A 22137-nucleotide genomic window follows, 5' to 3' on the forward strand; every position below is an offset into this window, starting at 1 on the left:
AGAAGGAATTGAGACTGTTTTAAACCATCAAAGTTCTAAAGTTTTTGTCTCTGTTGTCATGTGAACAAAGGAATGGTGGGTAGTAGGGGATAAAAAGAGGTTTTCTGGAAGTTTATTCTGGTGTTCTTATTATTGTAGTTTGTTAATAAACTTTCTTTATTCCTTTTAAGTTTTATGCCTGTTTTGCTCTTGTTCTAATCCATATCTCCCAGCAAGAAATAAGTAATCTTTTTTTTAGTTAGTGGTTTAAAACCACGACAAGGACGGGGCCTGTGTGCACCAGAGCTCAGGTTTTGCTCCACTTTAGCTCCACAATGATACAAATAGGGTAAAGAAGCTGAAATGTTTATTGATGAAAATGTTTATTAATAGCAAGCAAAGCCAAGGGATGAGCTGGGAGGAGAAGAAGGGAACGGGCAGGGTCTGAGGGCTGGAGGGAGGGATCAGTAAAGAGGGAAGGAGGCCAGGAGCTACCCAAGCTTCCAGGCAAGCTCAGGAGTGCCCAGCATCAGCTGTGCCTGGAGCTCCGGGTTGTCTCCTCTTGCTTGGGATCTGGTGCTGTCCTGGTTGTCTTGATGCAGAAGATGAATTTAAGGATGCAGCTCTTTCATCCAACATGACTTGAACTATCAGATTTCTCTTGGAGGGGCTCTCATCTTGGCTAAGGGCTTGAAGGGCTGAAACAGAGAACAGACCCATGGTCAGAGTGAGGAAACCCCCTGAAAGTCCACCCAGCTCTTGCCACGGCCTAGAGGAAGCAGGAGGCAACAAGGATCAGCTGGAAGGTGCTGGCCACGAATATCCCACAGACCCCTGAAACATTTCTGTGCTCTGCCCACACCACCCCTCGTCCACACAGGGAGCAGAGCCCTCTGCAGCCGGGGCAGGAGTTGCAGCCTCCCCCCCAGCTCCCACTGAAACCTTGCTGGCCTCACTCACCCTCACAGATGATCTCCAGCTCTTCCTGCTGCCCCTTCATCAGCATGCTGGCAATCCCTGGGAACACAGAGCCTGTCATGGCCCCTGGCCTGGATCCTCCTTGCAATGGGGAAGGGAGGGACCCAGACCCAGGGCATGTAGCTCACCAATGGACCTGATGGCTGCCTCTCGCACGGGCTCCTCTGGGCTCTCCAGGTATGGCAGAGCCTGCCGCAGGTGCTTGCCCGCTTGGCTCCTGTCCTCTGCCAGCTGGAGAGAGCGGCAGGGCATGGAGGGAAGTGTTAGCACGGGCTCTGCTCCTTGGCCAGACACTCCCTGTGCCCAGCACTACCTCCCCTGCCCACACAGCCCTGAGGCCCGGCCAGCAGCCACTGGCACCAGGCTTTGGAGGGGGCAGGGTGCCTGGGGAGCCATGGTACCACCCCACACCAGAAGCCAACTGGGTTGGGTGCTCCATCAGCATCTGGCTTGGGGCCACTGGAGCCTGGAGAAGAGCTCATGTGGCCCAGGGAAAGGAGCAGCATGTGGGGTGCAAAGCTGGTGCCCCTAGGTGCAGCCCCACACTCTGGGCACCACAGGCAGGAGACTTCTCCAGGCTGGAACTGGGGCTTCCAGGCTGTCCTTACCACACGCTCGCCAAAGCTCCATGGGTCCTCTGTCTTTAGCAGGTGCTCGAGATCCTTCCTATTCAGGAAGCTTAGTGCTGCAAGCAGTGTTTCCCGAGCAGACTGCAGAGCAGCAGAGACCCAGAGATGGCACCACAGCCCAAGGAATAGGACCCATGTCCTTGTGCCAAGGCCAGGAGGAGGCTGGAGCCCATGAGGTGCCAGGGTGTGGGGAGACAGTTGAGCCCCCTCCCATGGGGACACCAGCGCCCAGGAGTCCTCACCTCTGCCACACGCCTGTTCTCACTATGGCAATAGAAGAAGAGCGGCAGCAGGCTGTCGCTCACCAACACCTTCAAGGGCTTTTTTCCCTCTTCCACTACCAATTCCATCACTTCTTGGTAGAGTTGAATGGAGAGCAGCTGTATGTGGCTGTTGTCCTGTTGGAAAGGAAAAAACTCAGCACTGGATTCTCCAGACTCCCTTGTGCACAGGCCTGAAAATGCACAGGGCACCACACTTTCGGGCAGCACCCAGAGCCCGTGGCTGGGGGCACAGAGCCTTACATTGTCAAAGAGGGGCCGGAGAGCCTCAGCCAGTTTCAGGGCCGTGGGGCTGGATACTAGAATATCTTTTTTCAGGAGCATGTTCTTGAACACAGTGAGGGTCAACCTGATGTCCTCTCCATCTGCATTCTTCAATAGCTGCACCAAGCTTGCAGACAGGCTGCACATTTTTTTGGTCTGTGTGGAATACATGTTTGTGGTATGAATCCATGAACAGCTGCACTGCCAACACCGCTCCAGTGCTGCAGCCCCACCCTGCTGCCATGGAGCCCAGAGGCCAAAGGCCTCTCCCGAAGCACTCGGGCAGCTAAACAGCGACACAGGAGAGCTGGGAGCAGCTGCCACAGCTCCCAAAGCCCAGCCAAGCCCAAGAGGCTGCTTTCCCCAGCCCCACACTGCCAGCACAGCTTCAGCCACTGCCTCCTCACCATCAAGGGATCTTGGCTGAGCACCACGAGGCCTCTGAGTGCCAGGTGACACTCCTCCTTGGACTCGCTCTTCAGGTGCTTTGTCATGATCTCCAGGAGGTTTTCACCCCGTTCATTCAAGTCCAGGCACTCCAGGACCTGAAAAGCAAAGAGCAGTGACAAGGGTGTCCAGTTGCAGGAGCTCAGAACTACACAGGGCTGAGCCAAGGCAGCAGCACAGCTTGTGGGCACTGTCCCAGGCAGCCACAGCTAGGAGAGGGCAGAGAGGTGGGAAGCAGCTCAGCAAGGCAGCGCTGGCCATCGGGCTCACCTCCACAAGGAACGCCATAGCAGCAAGTTCCCAGCGTGGTTCCTCCTGGTTGAGCAGCCTGAGCAGGCGGAGTGCAATGCACGAACACAAGGGGATGGAGACACGGCGCATCTCTCTGGCAGGGGGAAAGAGGCACCGTCAACCCTGAGATGGGTGGGAAAACCTCTCCCAGCACTGACAGAGGTCTCGTCTTTTCCCAAGCACCCTGTGGGCACTTTGGCAGGTGGCTGGTACTGGGCACCCTCCTCTCCCTTTTCCAATCTGCTCATCTGTCTCTTTGTGACAAGGCTCTCTGGCCCATGACCATGGGAACTGTGTAGGGCACCCTGGGCACAAATGACAGGGGCAGTGGGCAGAAGGGGCTCTCACCTGGCCAGCAGACCCACAGCATAGTGGTGGGTGTCAACACAGAGAAGGGTGTCCCAACCACACTTGCGTTCCATTGCAACCACTAAATGCACACACTGCAGATGGTGGAACAGCGCCCTTAAAGTCTGCATTGCAAACCTGTGTGCAGAGCAAAGCCCAGGTCATTCTGGGAGCCCAGGCTGCAGCCCTGGGGCCGTGGCAGTGACAGGAGGACTGGGATGGAGCACCTGTTGATGCTCGTGGAAAGGCCGTGTTCCTCCTGACATGTCCTCCAGAAATTATCAACCTCCTCTGGCACCTGCTCTGTACTGATAAAAACTTGGAAGAGCAGAGCCACGACGAGATGGGGGGAATATTCCATAAACGGCTCTGGGCACCAGGGCAGGCGGAGAATCTCCCAAACCACCCTGGTTGCCTGCAAAGGATAAACCACCCAGAGACAGCACTCAGTGCCAAGCGGCAGGGCTGAGTGTGCAAGGGAGAGGCCAGGGAAGACCAGGGAAGACTTGGCCTGGTGTCCCCAAACCTGCCCCAAACCCAGGTGTCAGCCCAGCGCCTGAGGATGGAGAGGCAACCTGGGTGCAAGCAAAGGCCAGTTCCAGAAACTCACAGCCAGGGAAAATACATCCGTATTGTCTCCATCTGAGGTGTACATTCTCTGCTGTGGCCAGCCCTCCAGCACAGAGAGCAGTGATGGCAGCACCTTGTCCAGTGTTGTTCCTGATGATGCTATGGTTTTCCACATGCTTGCAGCACCTCTGTAGGACCAGAGCTGTGTGTCAGGGGGGTCTCAGCCAGAGCACCATGGCCTGGGCAGCCACAGGGATCCAGATGACAGAGCCACAGTGCCCTGAGGGGTAGGGAGGGAGCATGGCAGGAGGCTTAGGGGCTGGGAAATGGAGGGTCCAGTGGCTCCTGGAAATCTGCCTGTCTAGAAGACCCCACTGGATTGGCTGTACAGGGTGATGGGCCCTACAGGCTGGTTAGACCTGAGCCCTCAAGACAGGTGGGTTCTGTACCTATCACACGATGGGGCACAGCGCAGGAGGGTCACTGCCACATCAGTGGGGTGGGCATCAGTCAGCCTCAGGATGTCCATGAACAGCCTGTCGTCTGGAGCCTCACTGGACATGAGCCTCTGATGCGTGTACCTAACAAAACCTGGCACCTGGAGAAGGCACAGGGAGACTTGGAGAGCTGCCAGAGGGAGCAGCTTCCCCAGTTTCTGCTGAGAAGTGCTTCCCACCACGCTGGGTTGAACTCAAAGGCTGAGGAGGTCCAGGGGAAATGGCTTGAGGCACCATGCAATTCCTGGGGACACCCAGCCCTGGCCACAGGCTGCTTACTTGATCTGGACTGGAGACAATCCTGTCTCCAAAAGAATCCATGCTGGGAGCAGGAGCTATGCTCTGAGTGGGTGCGGGGTCAGGCTTTGCCTCACGCTTGGTCAACATGGTGATCATGTCTCGACACCAAGCGCCTTTGTTCGTAAACATCTGCAAAAGAAGGAACAATAGGGAAGAGAGGGATGATCCACTGAGTGCTCCAACTGTGCTGCTTGGCTGAGAAGGTGGGGATGGTTCTCAGTACCTGGCCTATAAAGCACCAGCTGCTACGCGCAGAGTTCTGCTCTTTTGTCGGGTCCCTCCCTGCATCTGGCAAAGAGCAAGGAATGTCAGAGCTGAAAGAGCTGCAGAAGAGGCTGGAGAACACAGCCCAGCCCTGCAGTGCCCAGGCAGGAACAGCCTCAGGATGCCCTGAGGATGGAGAATGGCTGCCAGGGGGACCAGCCCCAGCCCCTGTTTTGTCCTATCCGTGGGCACGTCCACTGGGATGGGATGGGATGGAACAGGGCCAAGCTGGCTGCAGGCACCAGCCCTGTGGGCCAGCTCTGCCACTCACCCTTCTGCAGCAGCTGGAGCTGCTCCATCTCATTACCTTGCTGTGGTGGGGCACCACCAGCGCATTCTTCCACCTTCTTGGGAAGGTTGGAGCGTTTCTCTGCCATGTCAAAGTCTGGATGTATTCCTAGTTGCAGGGGAGAAAAGCTCCTCGAAAAAGCTCCAGGTCCAGCACGGGCTGCAGCTGTGCCTTGAAGGAACCTACAAAAGAGAAGCCTTGGGAAGGCTACAGGACACTAAGTCCTGCAGTCTGGCCTCAAGGCCTCCTGCCACAGTGACAGGAGACATTTTGGAAAGGCTCCGTGTCGGCAACTCCTACAGACTGGTGTTGAGGGCACCTGCAAAAAAGAAAACTTGAGAAGCCTATGGTCACCAAGTGCCACAGTCTGGCTTCAAGGTCACCTGAAACAGTAACAGTTTGGGAAAGCTCCAGATCGGCAAAGAATGAGTTGGCTGTGTGGGGGCTCCTCACAGCACTGCTCTGTCCCGTCCTGTCTCGCTGCATGCACTGAGCACTGTGGCGTGGCTGTGTCATCGCCAGCACCTATGTCATGACTTGTCACAAAGGGTCATCCTTCTACACTCTGTCCATTCCCATCCCACGGTGACCATGGTGCACTGTGTCACAAAGAGCCCTAGGACACACCCAAACTGCCCCAGCTTGCGAGGAAGACATTCCCCCAAGTGTTGAACAAAGTTGAAAAATAGGGACATTAGAAACTGCTCAAACAATAAACGAGCAGATGCTCCTCTGCTCTGCCTGCCCAGGGCAGCAGAAGGAGCCCCCATGGGGCTGTAGTGGGAAGGGCACCAGGGCCTTCCACAGGAGCCACCACAGCCTCTTTGGGACACGTCCCATTGCTGGGTGGCTGGCATACACGCAGGGGTGTGACACAGACACGGGATGTGTGGCCCAGGGCACAAATGCTGCTCAGACCCCTTTCAGGGGAGTACTGAAATCAACAGGGGGGGCAGAGTCCCTGCCACTCCCCAAGCCTTGCCAATGCTGGTGCCCATGTCCTACCACAGAGACCTTTGCCCCAGGGGACTCCTGTGCCAGAGGGCAGCTAAAGACAACATGCATTGATGTCTTCTTTCTGCAGGAGGCTGTTTACTGCATATATTGCATGTATATTCTTACAAAAGAAAGGCCTTATAAAACCATGGCTCAGGCTTGCTGCTTCGGCTGGGTACAGCTCACAGCTGGCCTAACAAGTTCCTATGAGAAAGGAATTGCACCTGTGAAAATAGAGGACCCATAATCATATGAAACATCTTCCCAGGAGACAAGAATGTAAACATCTCTTAGAGAAGAAAGTCATCCACTGTTGACTTGCACAGGACAATCAGATTCTTAGAGAGATACACTGTCAAATTGCCTTCTGTTCTTCTGACTGTTTTTCTTGCTTTATGGAAGAAAACATCAGCCCAGCGTCTGGTGCCCAATGCTCCGGTTGCTGCCTGGCTGCTTGTGGCCAGAAGCTCATGTCCACACACAAATGGGTGCCTGCTGGGCAAGGGAATGGACAGGTGGGAGCAGTGATTTTCCCTGCTGAACCAGGGTGGAGCCTAGGGAAGTGCAGAAGATAGGGAGAACTCTGGGATGAGACAACCTGTTCTGTGTTTCATGCCCTAAAGCAGATATTCTTCCCTATTGCTTCCCTGCACAGGGGTGATTCCTTATTCTGGTATTACTAAGTCTAAAGCTTTTTGTCACGTCATGCTCACGTCATGTTAAACCTGACAGGCTGAGTTGAGACAGCCTGAGTTGAATCTTCTTCAATAAATAAATTTCTCTAGCTTGCTTATCCACATGAGTGTAAGCAGCAGGATGAGGGAAGTGATCGTCCCCGTTTACTGAGCTGCTTCTTTGATTATATTTTTCTGGGGCTAAATGCATTAGAGGAGGCACAGGCTCCCAGCATGGTTTGGTAGATACAGTGCTCATACTTCTGGGGACAGGCAACCCAAGGCATGTGACATGAGGCTGCTGTGCCAGCTCCCCTCTGCCTGGGACACACACTAGCAGACAGAAAGGAGAACACAGTGAAGTTCCTCTTGCATCACGCTTAGCAATTTATTATCCCATCTGATATCCAGCTCTGACAATGACCTGTGAATGCCCCACAGCACCATGGCCTGTGCTGGGGCAAGGCTGGAGCCCTGGGGCCATGGTGCCAACCACCTCACAGCTTTCTGCTTCAGCTGCCCCTTTTCCAAGGGCTGCTAGTGACTTCACCTGCAGAAGCTAGGTGCCACCAGCTGGGGGAGGACAGGTGTCCTTCCCCTCCCAGCATGGGCTCCAGAGCAGAGCAAGCAATTCAAAGGCCATCACTGGCACCCACAGTACAGAGCTCAGCTCAGCAGGGATTGTGCAGTGCCTCCCTGACGCGGTGCCGGATTTTTCCCCAGCCAGCTCCCGGCACCGAGCCAAGAGTGGGCTGCTCCTGGAAAGCAGGGCAGCTTCGGGCTTATGCTCTGTGGCACTGGTTGTCCAGTGTCGAGGGCAGGAGCAAGGACGAGGGAGAGGTCTGCCATGTGGTTTCCAAGAGGGATTTATTCTCTTGAAGGTTCCAGGGAAGAAAGACAAAAGATACAAGGGTACAGCAACTTATGTGTGGGGGAGGAGCAAGGGGAGTGTACAAATAATAAACCAATAGGGAAGACTTAGGGGAGGAGCACAAGGAGGGGATACATAATACATAAACCAATGGGGAACACAAGGGGAGGAGAGGGGGCACATGGGCCAATGGGGCTCGGAGGAATAGGGGAATTCCAAATGGGGCGGTCCAGGCAGGGGTTGACACAAGGGAGGATTGACAACTTCATGGGAGGGGAAACAGGGAACATTCGGGAAGAAGGGGCAGGAATCAGGGTGGATTGGCAACTGGGGTAGGAGGGCACGATTGGGACCAAAGTATTAACATGTTGGGGGGGGGGGGGGGGTACAACTTAACAATAATGAATGGAATTGAATCAAATATAAGAAACAACAGTGCACCGCAACATCTCCCCCTTTCTTGATTTGAAAAGGGAGGGAGAGATGCTTGGGAATATTACTTAATAGTTTACAAAACTAAAATTAACATTATTAAACTAAGTTAATAAGCAATATAAAAGCATTTGAGACTTTATCAGGGATAAAACAACAGAAATGATGATACTTAAATGAACGAACACATCTGAAGGACTAAATAGATAAATGTAAAATCACTACTATTAAAATTAACATTAGTGTTATAATCTACTATTAAATAGTGACAGAAATTTACTTAACAAAATTAAAACAAATTCTTAAACTTCATATTTTAAAATCTTCTCCCTTTAAAACAGAAAACGTAACCCCCCGCAATGCATTTGCTTTGCTTTATGGGGTACTAATAACATAAGCATCTGATAACAAAATATATCAAACAAATAGACATAAAGCAAATAAAAGCAGAGAAAAAACCACTTAAGAAATTTTAACAAAACTGGAAAGGTTTTGTAGTCTTATCTCCTCCGGTTCTTGATCTTCTGACCAGGAGGGGTGCAGAATCCCTCTCAGACAGATTCAGAAAATACTGAAGTTGGCTCTTCTAAAATCCAAATCTTTGTCTTACTGCTGACCTTCAGTGTGTTCAGCAAGACCTTTAATACAACAATGTTGTGAAACTGGACTTTCAGGGCAGAGATCTTTCCAGCCTGATCTGCCCTTTTTCCACTCTGCACAAAACACAGCGCAGAAAAGAGCAGCAGGACTGTCATGGGGTTACTTTACCTTTAAGGAAAGTTGGAGTTGCTGGGGACTGCCTGGAGTCTTTTCTCCTGACCAATTATCGGTCATTGCTGAGAATTGACAGCAGTTTTGGCCATTGAAAAGTGGGATCAACTTGTGAACCCCACCTTAAAGTGTAAAACCAGAGCTCTCTTGTTCTCTTTGTTTCTTGGCTGTGAAAGGTAGCAGAGCTCCGGCTGGCCTCCGGTTCCCTGCCCAGGCCATGCGGCCGGGCGGGGGCCGGGCTGGGCCCAGCGGCTCCCGGCCGGGAGATGGGGCCTGCGGGGGCTTGCCCCGAGCCGAGCCGGGCCAGGCCGGTTCCTGGCTCCGCTGCAGTTTTTGCCGTGATGGAATTTACCAGAAAACTGTCGAGTAAAGAAGGAGAGAAGCTCTGAACCTGCTGCAAGGAGAGACAGTGACCACACTCTCCAGAGCAGCTATGAAGAACTTTCCATCGCAGACAGCTCCAGTTCCTGCACCGGCCGAGGCCACAGAACCGTCTACAACAGCCTGGGCAAGATTTTAACTCTTTCGTTACCCAGATGAGACTTGCGGATTAATCTTTTTATCCAGAGAGAGAAAAAGAGAGTGATCAACATGAAAAGAGACTTTATAAACTACCAGTGACAGGAAAGAAAGAAAAGCTTCAGAAAAGGTACAGAATAAGGAGATGCTTTAATTAAGCTGAAATATCTTTCTGTTCAAACTATGGAGATGGACAATGAAGTCCTGAAAAGAACTCCTTTAATTCATGACAGAGTATGGGGAGGAATAGAGTGTTCAAGGTGTAAAATTTGAGTAAAAAGTAGAATAATTGTGATACAGTGAAGTGCTGGAAGATTTGAAGCCTTGAGAGGCAATGAGAAAACTCTTTTCTAGTGAAGCTCACAGAAGCAGAGGAAGAAGACTTTTTACCTTTGAATAACTCATCCTTAAAATGCCATCCCTAGACTCATGGCCCATACACACCTCAGAGTGATGTGAAATGGGAGGAGTGAGCTCTGATAACAGCAGTTCTGGGCAGCTGATATCAGGGCAAGAAGAAACTATAACAGAAGTAGTTTTCTTGTGAGAAACTCCATAAATTAACAGAAAGAGACTTCTGTTTCTCTACAAAGACTGCTGAAAAGACTGTAGAAGGAATTGAGACTGTTTTAAACCATCAAAGTTCTAAAGTTTTTGTCTCTGTTGTCATGTGAACAAAGGAATGGTGGGTAGTAGGGGATAAAAAGAGGTTTTCTGGAAGTTTATTCTGGTGTTCTTATTATTGTAGTTTGTTAATAAACTTTCTTTATTCCTTTTAAGTTTTATGCCTGTTTTGCTCTTGTTCTAATCCATATCTCCCAGCAAGAAATAAGTAATCTTTTTTTTAGTTAGTGGTTTAAAACCACGACAAGGACGGGGCCTGTGTGCTCCAGAGCTCAGGTTTTGCTCCACTTTAGCTCCACAATGATACAAATAAGGTAAAGAAGCTGAAATGTTTATTGATGAAAATGTTTATTAATAGCAAGCAAAGCCAAGGGATGAGCTGGGAGGAGAAGGGAACGGGCAGGGTCTGAGGGCTGGAGGGAGGGATCAGTAAAGAGGGAAGGAGGCCAGGAGCTACCCAAGCTTCCAGGCAAGCTCAGGAGTGCCCAGCATCAGCTGTGCCTGGAGCTCCGGGTTGTCTCCTCTTGCTTGGGATCTGGTGCTGTCCTGGTTGTCTTGATGCAGAAGATGAATTTAAGGATGCAGCTCTTTCATCCAACATGACTTGAACTATCAGATTTCTCTTGGAGGGGCTCTCATCTTGGCTAAGGGCTTGAAGGGCTGAAACAGAGAACAGACCCATGGTCAGAGTGAGGAAACCCCCTGAAAGTCCACCCAGCTCTTGCCACGGCCTAGAGGAAGCAGGAGGCAACAAGGATCAGCTGGAAGGTGCTGGCCACGAATATCCCACAGACCCCTGAAACATTTCTGTGCTCTGCCCACACCACCCCTCGTCCACACAGGGAGCAGAGCCCTCTGCAGCCGGGGCAGGAGTTGCAGCCTCCCCCCCAGCTCCCACTGAAACCTTGCTGGCCTCACTCACCCTCACAGATGATCTCCAGCTCTTCCTGCTGCCCCTTCATCAGCATGCTGGCAATCCCTGGGAACACAGAGCCTGTCATGGCCCCTGGCCTGGATCCTCCTTGCAATGGGGAAGGGAGGGACCCAGACCCAGGGCATGTAGCTCACCAATGGACCTGATGGCTGCCTCTCGCACGGGCTCCTCTGGGCTCTCCAGGTATGGCAGAGCCTGCCGCAGGTGCTTGCCCGCTTGGCTCCTGTCCTCTGCCAGCTGGAGAGAGCGGCAGGGCATGGAGGGAAGTGTTAGCACGGGCTCTGCTCCTTGGCCAGACACTCCCTGTGCCCAGCACTACCTCCCCTGCCCACACAGCCCTGAGGCCCGGCCAGCAGCCACTGGCACCAGGCTTTGGAGGGGGCAGGGTGCCTGGGGAGCCATGGTACCACCCCACACCAGAAGCCAACTGGGTTGGGTGCTCCATCAGCATCTGGCCTGGGGCCACTGGAGCCTGGAGAAGAGCTCATGTGGCCCAGGGAAAGGAGCAGCATGTGGGGTGCAAAGCTGGTGCCCCTAGGTGCAGCCCCACACGCTGGGCACCACAGGCAGGAGACTTCTCCAGGCTGGAACTGGGGCTTCCAGGCTGTCCTTACCACACGCTCGCCAAAGCTCCATGGGTCCTCTGTCTTTAGCAGGTGCTTGAGATCCTTCCTATTCAGGAAGCTTAGTGCTGCAAGCAGTGTTTCCCGAGCAGACTGCAGAGCAGCAGAGACCCAGAGATGGCACCACAGCCCAAGGAATAGGACCCATGTCCTTGTGCCAAGGCCAGGAGGAGGCTGGAGCCCATGAGGTGCCAGGGTGTGGGGAGACAGTTGAGCCCCCTCCCATGGGGACACCAGCGCCCAGGAGTCCTCACCTCTGCCACACGCCTGTTCTCACTATGGCAATAGAAGAAGAGCGGCAGCAGGCTCTCGCTCACCAACACCTTCAAGGGCTTTTTTCCCTCTTCCACTACCAATTCCATCACTTCTTGGTAGAGTTGAATGGAGAGCAGCTGTATGTGGCTGTTGTCCTGTTGGAAAGGAAAAAACTCAGCACTGGATTCTCCAGACTCCCTTGTGCACAGGCCTGAAAATGCACAGGGCACCACACTTTCGGGCAGCACCCAGAGCCCGTGGCTGGGGGCACAGAGCCTTACATTGTCAAAGAGGGGCCGGAGAGCCTCAGCCAGTTTCGGGGCCGTGGGGCTGGATACTAGAATATCTTTTTTCAGGAGCATGTTCTTGAACACAGTGAGGGTCAACCTGATGTCCTCTCCATCTGCATTCTTCAATAGCTGCACCAAGCTTGCAGACAGGCTGCACATTTTTTTGGTCTGTGTGGAATACATGTTTGTGGTATGAATCCATGAACAGCTGCACTGCCAACACCGCTCCAGTGCTGCAGCCCCACCCTGCTGCCATGGAGCCCAGAGGCCAAAGGCCTCTCCTGAAGCACTCGGGCAGCTAAACAGCGACACAGGAGAGCTGGGAGCAGCTGCCACAGCTCCCAAAGCCCAGCCAAGCCCAAGAGGCTGCTTTCCCCAGCCCCACACTGCCAGCACAGCTTCAGCCACTGCCTCCTCACCATCAAGGGATCTTGGCTGAGCACCACGAGGCCTCTGAGTGCCAGGTGACACTCCTCCTTGGACTCGCTCTTCAGGTGCTTTGTCATGATCTCCAGGAGGTTTTCACCCCGTTCATTCAAGTCCAGGCACTCCAGGACCTGAAAAGCAAAGAGCAGTGACAAGGGTGTCCAGTTGCAGGAGCTCAGAACTACACAGGGCTGAGCCAAGGCAGCAGCACAGCTTGTGGGCACTGTCCCAGGCAGCCACAGCTAGGAGAGGGCAGAGAGGTGGGAAGCAGCTCAGCAAGGCAGCGCTGGCCATCGGGCTCACCTCCACAAGGAACGCCATAGCAGCAAGTTCCCAGCGTGGTTCCTCCTGGTTGAGCAGCCTGAGCAGGCGGAGTGCAATGCACGAACACAAGGGGATGGAGACACGGCGCATCTCTCTGGCAGGGGGAAAGAGGCACCGTCAACCCTGAGATGGGTGGGAAAACCTCTCCCAGCACTGACAGAGGTCTCGTCTTTTCCCAAGCACCCTGTGGGCACTTTGGCAGGTGGCTGGTACTGGGCACCCTCCTCTCCCTTTTCCAATCTGCTCATCTGTCTCTTTGTGACAAGGCTCTCTGGCCCATGACCATGGGAACTGTGTAGGGCACCCTGGGCACAAATGACAGGGGCAGTGGGCAGAAGGGGCTCTCACCTGGCCAGCAGACCCACAGCATAGTGGTGGGTGTCAACACAGAGAAGGGTGTCCCAACCACACTTGCGTTCCATTGCAACCACTAAATGCACACACTGCAGATGGTGGAACAGCGCCCTTAAAGTCTGCATTGCAAACCTGTGTGCAGAGCAAAGCCCAGGTCATTCTGGGAGCCCAGGCTGCAGCCCTGGGGCCGTGGCAGTGACAGGAGGACTGGGATGGAGCACCTGTTGATGCTCGTGGAAAGGCCGTGTTCCTCCTGACATGTCCTCCAGAAATTATCAACCTCCTCTGGCACCTGCTCTGTACTGATAAAAACTTGGAAGAGCAGAGCCACGACGAGATGGGGGGAATATTCCATAAACGGCTCTGGGCACCAGGGCAGGCGGAGAATCTCCCAAACCACCCTGGTTGCCTGCAAAGGATAAACCACCCAGAGACAGCACTCAGTGCCAAGCGGCAGGGCTGAGTGTGCAAGGGAGAGGCCAGGGAAGACCAGGGAAGACTTGGCCTGGTGTCCCCAAACCTGCCCCAAACCCAGGTGTCAGCCCAGCGCCTGAGGATGGAGAGGCAACCTGGGTGCAAGCAAAGGCCAGTTCCAGAAACTCACAGCCAGGGAAAATACATCCGTATTGTCTCCATCTGAGGTGTACATTCTCTGCTGTGGCCAGCCCTCCAGCACAGAGAGCAGTGATGGCAGCACCTTGTCCAGTGTTGTTCCTGATGATGCTATGGTTTTCCACATGCTTGCAGCACCTCTGTAGGACCAGAGCTGTGTGTCAGGGGGGTCTCAGCCAGAGCACCATGGCCTGGGCAGCCACAGGGATCCAGATGACAGAGCCACAGTGCCCTGAGGGGTAGGGAGGGAGCATGGCAGGAGGCTTAGGGGCTGGGAAATGGAGGGTCCAGTGGCTCCTGGAAATCTGCCTGTCTAGAAGACCCCACTGGATTGGCTGTACAGGGTGATGGGCCCTACAGGCTGGTTAGACCTGAGCCCTCAAGACAGGTGGGTTCTGTACCTATCACACGATGGGGCACAGCGCAGGAGGGTCACTGCCACATCAGTGGGGTGGGCATCAGTCAGCCTCAGGATGTCCATGAACAGCCTGTCGTCTGGAGCCTCACTGGACATGAGCCTCTGATGCGTGTACCTAACAAAACCTGGCACCTGGAGAAGGCACAAGGAGACTTGGAGAGCTGCCAGAGGTAGCAGCTTCCCCAGTTTCTGCTGAGAAGTGCTTCCCACCACACTGGGTTGAACTCAAAGGCTGAGGAGGTCCAGTGGAAATGGCTTGAGGCACCATGCAATTCCTGGGGACACCCAGCCCTGGCCACAGGCTGCTTACTTGATCTGGACTGGAGACAATCCTGTCTCCAAAAGAATCCATGCTGGGAGCAGGAGCTATGCTCTGAGTGGGTGCGGGGTCAGGCTTTGCCTCACGCTTGGTCAACATGGTGATCATGTCTCGACACCAAGCGCCTTTGTTCGTAAACATCTGCAAAAGAAGGAACAATAGGGAAGAGAGGGATGATCCACTGAGTGCTCCAACTGTGCTGCTTGGCTGAGAAGGTGGGGATGGTTCTCAGTACCTGGCCTATAAAGCACCAGCTGCTACGCGCAGAGTTCTGCTCTTTTGTCGGGTCCCTCCCTGCATCTGGCAAAGAGCAAGGAATGTCAGAGCTGAAAGAGCTGCAGAAGAGGCTGGAGAACACAGCCCAGCCCTGCAGTGCCCAGGCAGGAACAGCCTCAGGATGCCCTGAGGATGGAGAATGGCTGCCAGGGGGACCAGCCCCAGCCCCTGTTTTGTCCTATCCGTGGGCACGTCCACTGGGATGGGATGGGATGGAACAGGGCCAAGCTGGCTGCAGGCACCAGCCCTGTGGGCCAGCTCTGCCACTCACCCTTCTGCAGCAGCTGGAGCTGCTCCATCTCATTACCTTGCTGTGGTGGGGCACCACCAGCGCATTCTTCCACCTTCTTGGGAAGGTTGGAGCGTTTCTCTGCCATGTCAAAGTCTGGATGTATTCCTAGTTGCAGGGGAGAAAAGCTCCTCGAAAAAGCTCCAGGTCCAGCACGGGCTGCAGCTGTGCCTTGAAGGAACCTACAAAAGAGAAGCCTTGGGAAGGCTACAGGACACTAAGTCCTGCAGTCTGGCCTCAAGACCTCCTGCCACAGTGACAGGAGACATTTTGGAAAGGCTCCGTGTCGGCAACTCCTACAGACTGGTGTTGAGGGCACCTGCAAAAAAGAAAACTTGAGAAGCCTATGGTCACCAAGTGCCACAGTCTGGCTTCAAGGTCACCTGAAACAGTAACAGTTTGGGAAAGCTCCAGATCGGCAAAGAATGAGTTGGCTGTGTGGGGGCTCCTCACAGCACTGCTCTGTCCCGTCCTGTCTCGCTGCATGCACTGAGCACTGTGGCGTGGCTGTGTCATCGCCAGCACCTATGTCATGACTTGTCACAAAGGGTCATCCTTCTACACTCTGTCCATTCCCATCCCACGGTGACCATGGTGCACTGTGTCACAAAGAGCCCTAGGACACACCCAAACTGCCCCAGCTTGCGAGGAAGACATTCCCCCAGGTGTTGAACAAAGTTGAAAAATAGGGACATTAGAAACTGCTCAAACAATAAACGAGCAGATGCTCCTCTGCTCTGCCTGCCCAGGGCAGCAGAAGGAGCCCCCATGGGGCTGTAGTGGGAAGGGCACCAGGGCCTTCCACAGGAGCCACCACAGCCTCTTTGGGACACGTCCCATTGCTGGGTGGCTGGCATACACGCAGGGGTGTGACACAGACACGGGATGTGTGGCCCAGGGCACAAATGCTGCTCAGACCCCTTTCAGGGGAGTACTGAAATCAACAGGGGGGGCAGAGTCCCTGCCACTCCCCAAGCCTTGCCAATGCTGCTGCCCATGTCCTACCACAGAGACCTTTGCCCCAGGGGACTCCTGTGCCAGAGGGCAGCTAAAGACAACATGCATTGATGTCTTCTTTCTGCAGGAGGCTGTTTACTGCATATATTGCATGTATATTCTTACAAAAGAAAGGCCTTATAAAACCATGGCTCAGGCTTGCTGCTTCGGCTGGGTACAGCTCACAGCTGGCCTAACAAGTTCCTATGAGAAAGGAATTGCACCTGTGAAAATAGAGGACCCATAATCATATGAAACATCTTCCCAGGAGACAAGAATGTAAACATCTCTTAGAGAAGAAAGTCATCCACTGTTGACTTGCACAGGACAATCAGATTCTTAGAGAGATACACTGTCAAATTGCCTTCTGTTCTTCTGACTGTTTTTCTTGCTTTATGGAAGAAAACATCAGCCCAGCGTCTGGTGCCCAATGCTCCGGTTGCTGCCTGGCTGCTTGTGGCCAGAAGCTCATGTCCACACACAAATGGGTGCCTGCTGGGCAAGGGAATGGACAGGTGGGAGCAGTGATTTTCCCTGCTGAACCAGGGTGGAGCCTAGGGAAGTGCAGAAGATAAGGAGAACTCTGGGATGAGACAACCTGTTCTGTGTTTCATGCCCTAAAGCAGATATTCTTCCTTATTGCTTCCCTGCACAGGGGTGATTCCTTATTCTGGTATTACTAAGTCTAAACCTTTTTGTCACGTCATGCTCACGTCATGTTAAACCTGACAGGCTGAGTTGAGACAGCCTGAGTTGAATCTTCTTCAATAAATAAATTTCTCTAGCTTGCTTATCCACATGAGTGTAAGCAGCAGGATGAGGGAAGTGATCGTCCCCGTTTACTGAGCTGCTTCTTTGATTATATTTTTCTGGGGCTAAATGCATTAGAGGAGGCACAGGCTCCCAGCATGGTTTGGTAGATACAGTACTCATACTTCTGGGGACAGGCAACCCAAGGCATGTGACATGAGGCTGCTGTGCCAGCTCCCCTCTGCCTGGGACACACACTAGCAGACAGAAAGGAGAACACAGTGAAGTTCCTCTTGCATCACGCTTAGCAATTTATTATCCCATCTGATATCCAGCTCTGACAATGACCTGTGAATGCCCCACAGCACCATGGCCTGTGCTGGGGCAAGGCTGGAGCCCTGGGGCCATGGTGCCAACCACCTCACAGCTTTCTGCTTCAGCTGCCCCTTTTCCAAGGGCTGCTAGTGACTTCACCTGCAGAAGCTAGGTGCCACCAGCTGGGGGAGGACAGGTGTCCTTCCCCTCCCAGCATGGGCTCCAGAGCAGAGCAAGCAATTCAAAGGCCATCACTGGCACCCACAGTACAGAGCTCAGCTCAGCAGGGATTGTGCAGTGCCTCCCTGACGCGGTGCCGGATTTTTCCCCAGCCAGCTCCCGGCACCGAGCCAAGAGTGGGCTGCTCCTGGAAAGCAGGGCAGCTTCGGGCTTATGCTCTGTGGCACTGGTTGTCCAGTGTCGAGGGCAGGAGCAAGGACGAGGGAGAGGTCTGCCATGTGGTTTCCAAGAGGGATTTATTCTCTTGAAGGTTCCAGGGAAGAAAGACAAAAGATACAAGGGTACAGCAACTTATGTGTGGGGGAGGAGCAAGGGGAGTGTACAAATAATAAACCAATAGGGAAGACTTAGGGGAGGAGCACAAGGAGGGGATACATAATACATAAACCAATGGGGAACACAAGGGGAGGAGAGGGGGCACATGGGCCAATGGGGCTCGGAGGAATAGGGGAATTCCAAATGGGGCGGTCCAGGCAGGGGTTGACACAAGGGAGGATTGACAACTTCATGGGAGGGGAAACAGGGAACATTCGGGAAGAAGGGGCAGGAATCAGGGTGGATTGGCAACTGGGGTAGGAGGGCACGATTGGGACCAAAGTATTAACATGTTGGGGGGGGGGGGGGGGGTACAACTTAACAATAATGAATGGAATTGAATCAAATATAAGAAACAACAGTGCACCGCAACATCTCCCCCTTTCTTGATTTGAAAAGGGAGGGAGAGATGCTTGGGAATATTACTTAATAGTTTACAAAACTAAAATTAACATTATTAAACTAAGTTAATAAGCAATATAAAAGCATTTGAGACTTTATCAGGGATAAAACAACAGAAATGATGATACTTAAATGAACGAACACATCTGAAGGACTAAATAGATAAATGTAAAATCACTACTATTAAAATTAACATTAGTGTTATAATCTACTATTAAATAGTGACAGAAATTTACTTAACAAAATTAAAACAAATTCTTAAACTTCATATTTTAAAATCTTCTCCCTTTAAAACAGAAAACGTAACCCCCCGCAATGCATTTGCTTTGCTTTATGGGGTACTAATAACATAAGCATCTGATAACAAAATATATCAAACAAATAGACATAAAGCAAATAAAAGCAGAGAAAAAACCACTTAAGAAATTTTAACAAAACTGGAAAGGTTTTGTAGTCTTATCTCCTCCGGTTCTTGATCTTCTGACCAGGAGGGGTGCAGAATCCCTCTCAGACAGATTCAGAAAATACTGAAGTTGGCTCTTCTAAAATCCAAATCTTTGTCTTACTGCTGACCTTCAGTGTGTTCAGCAAGACCTTTAATACAACAATGTTGTGAAACTGGACTTTCAGGGCAGAGATCTTTCCAGCCTGATCTGCCCTTTTTCCACTCTGCACAAAACACAGCGCAGAAAAGAGCAGCAGGACTGTCATGGGGTTACTTTACCTTTAAGGAAAGTTGAAGTTGCTGGGGACTGCCTGGAGTCTTTTCTCCTGACCAATTATCGGTCATTGCTGAGAATTGACAGCAGTTTTGGCCATTGAAAAGTGGGATCAACTTGTGAACACCCACCTTAAAGTGTAAAACCAGAGCTCTCTTGTTCTCTTTGTTTCTTGGCTGTGAAAGGTAGCAGAGCTCCGGCTGGCCTCCGGTTCCCTGCCCAGGCCATGCGGCCGGGCGGGGGCCGGGCTGGGCCCAGCGGCTCCCGGCCGGGAGATGGGGCCTGCGGGGGCTTGCCCCGAGCCGAGCCGGGCCAGGCCGGTTCCTGGCTCCGCTGCAGTTTTTGCCGTGATGGAATTTACCAGAAAACTGTCGAGTAAAGAAGGAGAGAAGCTCTGAACCTGCTGCAAGGAGAGACAGTGACCACACTCTCCAGAGCAGCTATGAAGAACTTTCCATCGCAGACAGCTCCAGCTCCTGCACCGGCCGAGGCCACAGAACCATCTACAAAAGCCTGGGCAAGATTTTAACTCTTTCGTTACCCAGATGAGACTTGCGGATTAATCTTTTTATCCAGAGAGAGAAAAAGAGAGTGATCAACATGAAAAGAGACTTTATAAACTACCAGTGACAGGAAAGAAAGAAAAGCTTCAGAAAAGGTACAGAATAAGGAGATGCTTTAATTAAGCTGAAATATCTTTCTGTTCAAACTATGGAGATGGACAATGAAGTCCTGAAAAGAACTCCTTTAATTCATGACAGAGTATGGGGAGGAATAGAGTGTTCAAGGTGTAAAATTTGAGTAAAAAGTAGAATAATTGTGATACAGTGAAGTGCTGGAAGATTTGAAGCCTTGAGAGGCAATGAGAAAACTCTTTTCTAGTGAAGCTCACAGAAGCAGAGGAAGAAGACTTTTTACCTTTGAATAACTCATCCTTAAAATGCCATCCCTAGACTCATGGCCCATACACACCTCAGAGTGATGTGAAATGGGAGGAGTGAGCTCTGATAACAGCAGTTCTGGGCAGCTGATATCAGGGCAAGAAGAAACTATAACAGAAGTAGTTTTCTTGTGAGAAACTCCATAAATTAACAGAAAGAGACTTCTGTTTCTCTACAAAGACTGCTGAAAAGACTGTAGAAGGAATTGAGACTGTTTTAAACCATCAAAGTTCTAAAGTTTTTGTCTCTGTTGTCATGTGAACAAAGGAATGGTGGGTAGTAGGGGATAAAAAGAGGTTTTCTGGAAGTTTATTCTGGTGTTCTTATTATTGTAGTTTGTTAATAAACTTTCTTTATTCCTTTTAAGTTTTGTGCCTGTTTTGCTCTTGTTCTAATCCATATCTCCCAGCAAGAAATAAGTAATCTTTTTTTAGTTAGTGGTTTAAAACCATGACAGGTACACACTTTTGCAACTAAGTGGTTTATTCCATAGGAGAGGTTCTGAGGAAAGGAACACGCTCTGACCAAATGGCAGAAGCATTTACCTGCCCTGCATTTCTACTCCTTTCAGGGACCATTCTGGATTGAGCAATGGCCTTTGGATCTTGGTCTTTTTAATAGCATAAGTCATTATTTCGGTGATTAAAGGCTGAATGATTTCTTTTGGGGTTTTAATGGGTGTGGCCTGGGTGACTATGTGTAGCATAATGTGCTCCAGCCAAACTGTAGAATTTCTTATCTCTAGAATTCCTCAAAGCTGCTGAAACATGAATTGTTCTAAAATGAGAAAGAAGCTGAGGAGCAGATAAACAAGACCTCAAGAACCAGATAACAAAAGGCTGTTGAACACCTAGGCTGTGACCAATCACAAAAACCTGAGGAGTTCGTGCTCAGTGCATGAACAGTACAGAGGCACCAATCAAGTAATGCATAATCATGTGAACAGTACTTTTAGAATCTATAAATAAGTGCATAATGTAAACAAGAAACAGCTTCTGTGAAATCATATTAGTTTGTTGATCAGAAGTCCTGAGCTCCTGCAACTATGATTTCTCCTGGTGTTGGGGTTTGTGGAGTTGTTTTCTTCTCTTTATGTTAAAGGTTATCATTTGATGTAATATAAATTTGAGTTATATTATAATCAGTCTTGAATCTTGTACTTTCACATCTTGATAGTACACTCTTGGATTCAGAATAGTTGGTTAAGCATTTGTCACAATATTTAGTACTAATTTGACTGTGTTTTATAGGTCTTCGGCATATTCTATCTTGAACAAACCTTACTTTACATTTTGGGACGTTTCTCCTTGTCCAAATAGTTGAATTTTAAATCTGTAAACTTGCCACAGAGACTCATGAGAGTTGAAGTCATAAGCTTTTCCTTGACAAACATACATGCCAGTCACATTAGATTCAGGTGGTCTTGCATTGACATCTGTTGCAGCCATAACTGTGATTGCGACAGCCACAGCTTTCCAGGCTGAACCTACGCGATTCTCCATGCTGTCTGTGAAGCCTTTTTGATCTTGACTGTGGTGAAGAAGGTGAGGAGCACTTGATATGGTCCTTTCCACTGAGGTACCAAAGTCCTTTTTGCAAGAGACATTACACAGACATGATCTCTAGGTTGCACATTATGTACTGGCCCATCCCTTACACCAGGTTCCTAATACATGTTTCTTAATATTATTGAGTTGTTTCCCCAGGGCTACTATATTTTCTATTGTAGTTTCTTCCCCTACTTGTGCTGATTTTCTTTTCTGCATCTCATAGGGTTGCCCATAGGAGATCAAAGGGACTCAGTCCTTCCTTTGCTCTTGGCTTTGTTTGTATGCATAAGAGAGCTAGAGGAAGAGACTGAGGCCAAGGTAGATTGACTTCCTGTCTTAGTTTCACTATTTGCTACTTGATTAGGTCGTTCATCTTTTCTGCTTGTCCACTTGATTGGGGATGACATGGGGTATGTAATTGCCAGTTTATACCCAGAGTATTGCTAACTTGTTGTACCACTTTTGAAATAAAACAGGGTCCTCTGTCTGAGGAGCTGTCAGCCAGAGCCCCATATGGTGCTACTGTTTCTTTGATCAATACCTTGACCACCTCTCCAGCAGTTCTTAGTGGTTCTGGTGAGAAAAGCCTCAGGCCATCTTGAAAATATGTCAATTAACACCAGTAAATAACAAAACCCCCCTTTTCTTGGGAGTTCTGAAAAATGAATTTGTCATGGTTGACAAGATCCATTCTGTCTCCTAATTTGTCTCATTTTGGGCTTTGGAGTGTTTTTGGGGTTAGTCTGGAGGCAGAGGTCACATTGT

At 51.1% G+C, this 22137-nt stretch overlaps 2 protein-coding genes and 1 long non-coding RNA gene across 3 annotated transcripts; all 3 read right to left on the reverse strand.

The window, feature by feature from the left end:
- Positions 1–391: 391 nt before the first annotated feature.
- On the reverse strand, positions 392–5225 carry LOC131579930 (maestro heat-like repeat-containing protein family member 7). Its single transcript, XM_058840517.1, has 15 exons — positions 5120–5225; positions 4808–4872; positions 4564–4713; positions 4237–4385; positions 3828–3975; positions 3445–3632; positions 3218–3355; positions 2849–2963; positions 2539–2676; positions 2111–2287; positions 1829–1984; positions 1566–1667; positions 1086–1188; positions 940–996; positions 392–677 (listed from the first exon to the last, which is right to left on the reverse strand). The coding sequence occupies exons 1-15, from the start codon at positions 5223–5225 to the stop codon at positions 493–495; spliced, it is 1977 nt and encodes a 658-aa protein (XP_058696500.1). The 3' UTR covers positions 392–492.
- A 5204-nt stretch (positions 5226–10429) lies between these two features.
- On the reverse strand, positions 10430–15232 carry LOC131579931 (maestro heat-like repeat-containing protein family member 7). The gene is made up of 13 exons (XM_058840518.1): positions 15127–15232; positions 14815–14879; positions 14571–14720; positions 14244–14392; positions 13225–13362; positions 12856–12970; positions 12546–12683; positions 12118–12294; positions 11836–11991; positions 11573–11674; positions 11093–11195; positions 10947–11003; positions 10430–10684 (listed from the first exon to the last, which is right to left on the reverse strand). The coding sequence occupies exons 1-13, from the start codon at positions 15230–15232 to the stop codon at positions 10500–10502; spliced, it is 1641 nt and encodes a 546-aa protein (XP_058696501.1). The 3' UTR covers positions 10430–10499.
- LOC131579705 (uncharacterized) lies at positions 13295–13967 on the reverse strand. The gene is made up of 3 exons (XR_009277757.1): positions 13835–13967; positions 13452–13639; positions 13295–13362 (listed from the first exon to the last, which is right to left on the reverse strand). It is a non-coding gene; the product is annotated as an uncharacterized LOC131579705 (long non-coding RNA).
- Positions 15233–22137: the final 6905 nt, after the last annotated feature.

The sequence above is a fragment of the Poecile atricapillus genome, chromosome 5 (assembly GCF_030490865.1).
Source record: "Poecile atricapillus isolate bPoeAtr1 chromosome 5, bPoeAtr1.hap1, whole genome shotgun sequence".
Taxonomy (NCBI): domain Eukaryota; kingdom Metazoa; phylum Chordata; class Aves; order Passeriformes; family Paridae; genus Poecile; species Poecile atricapillus.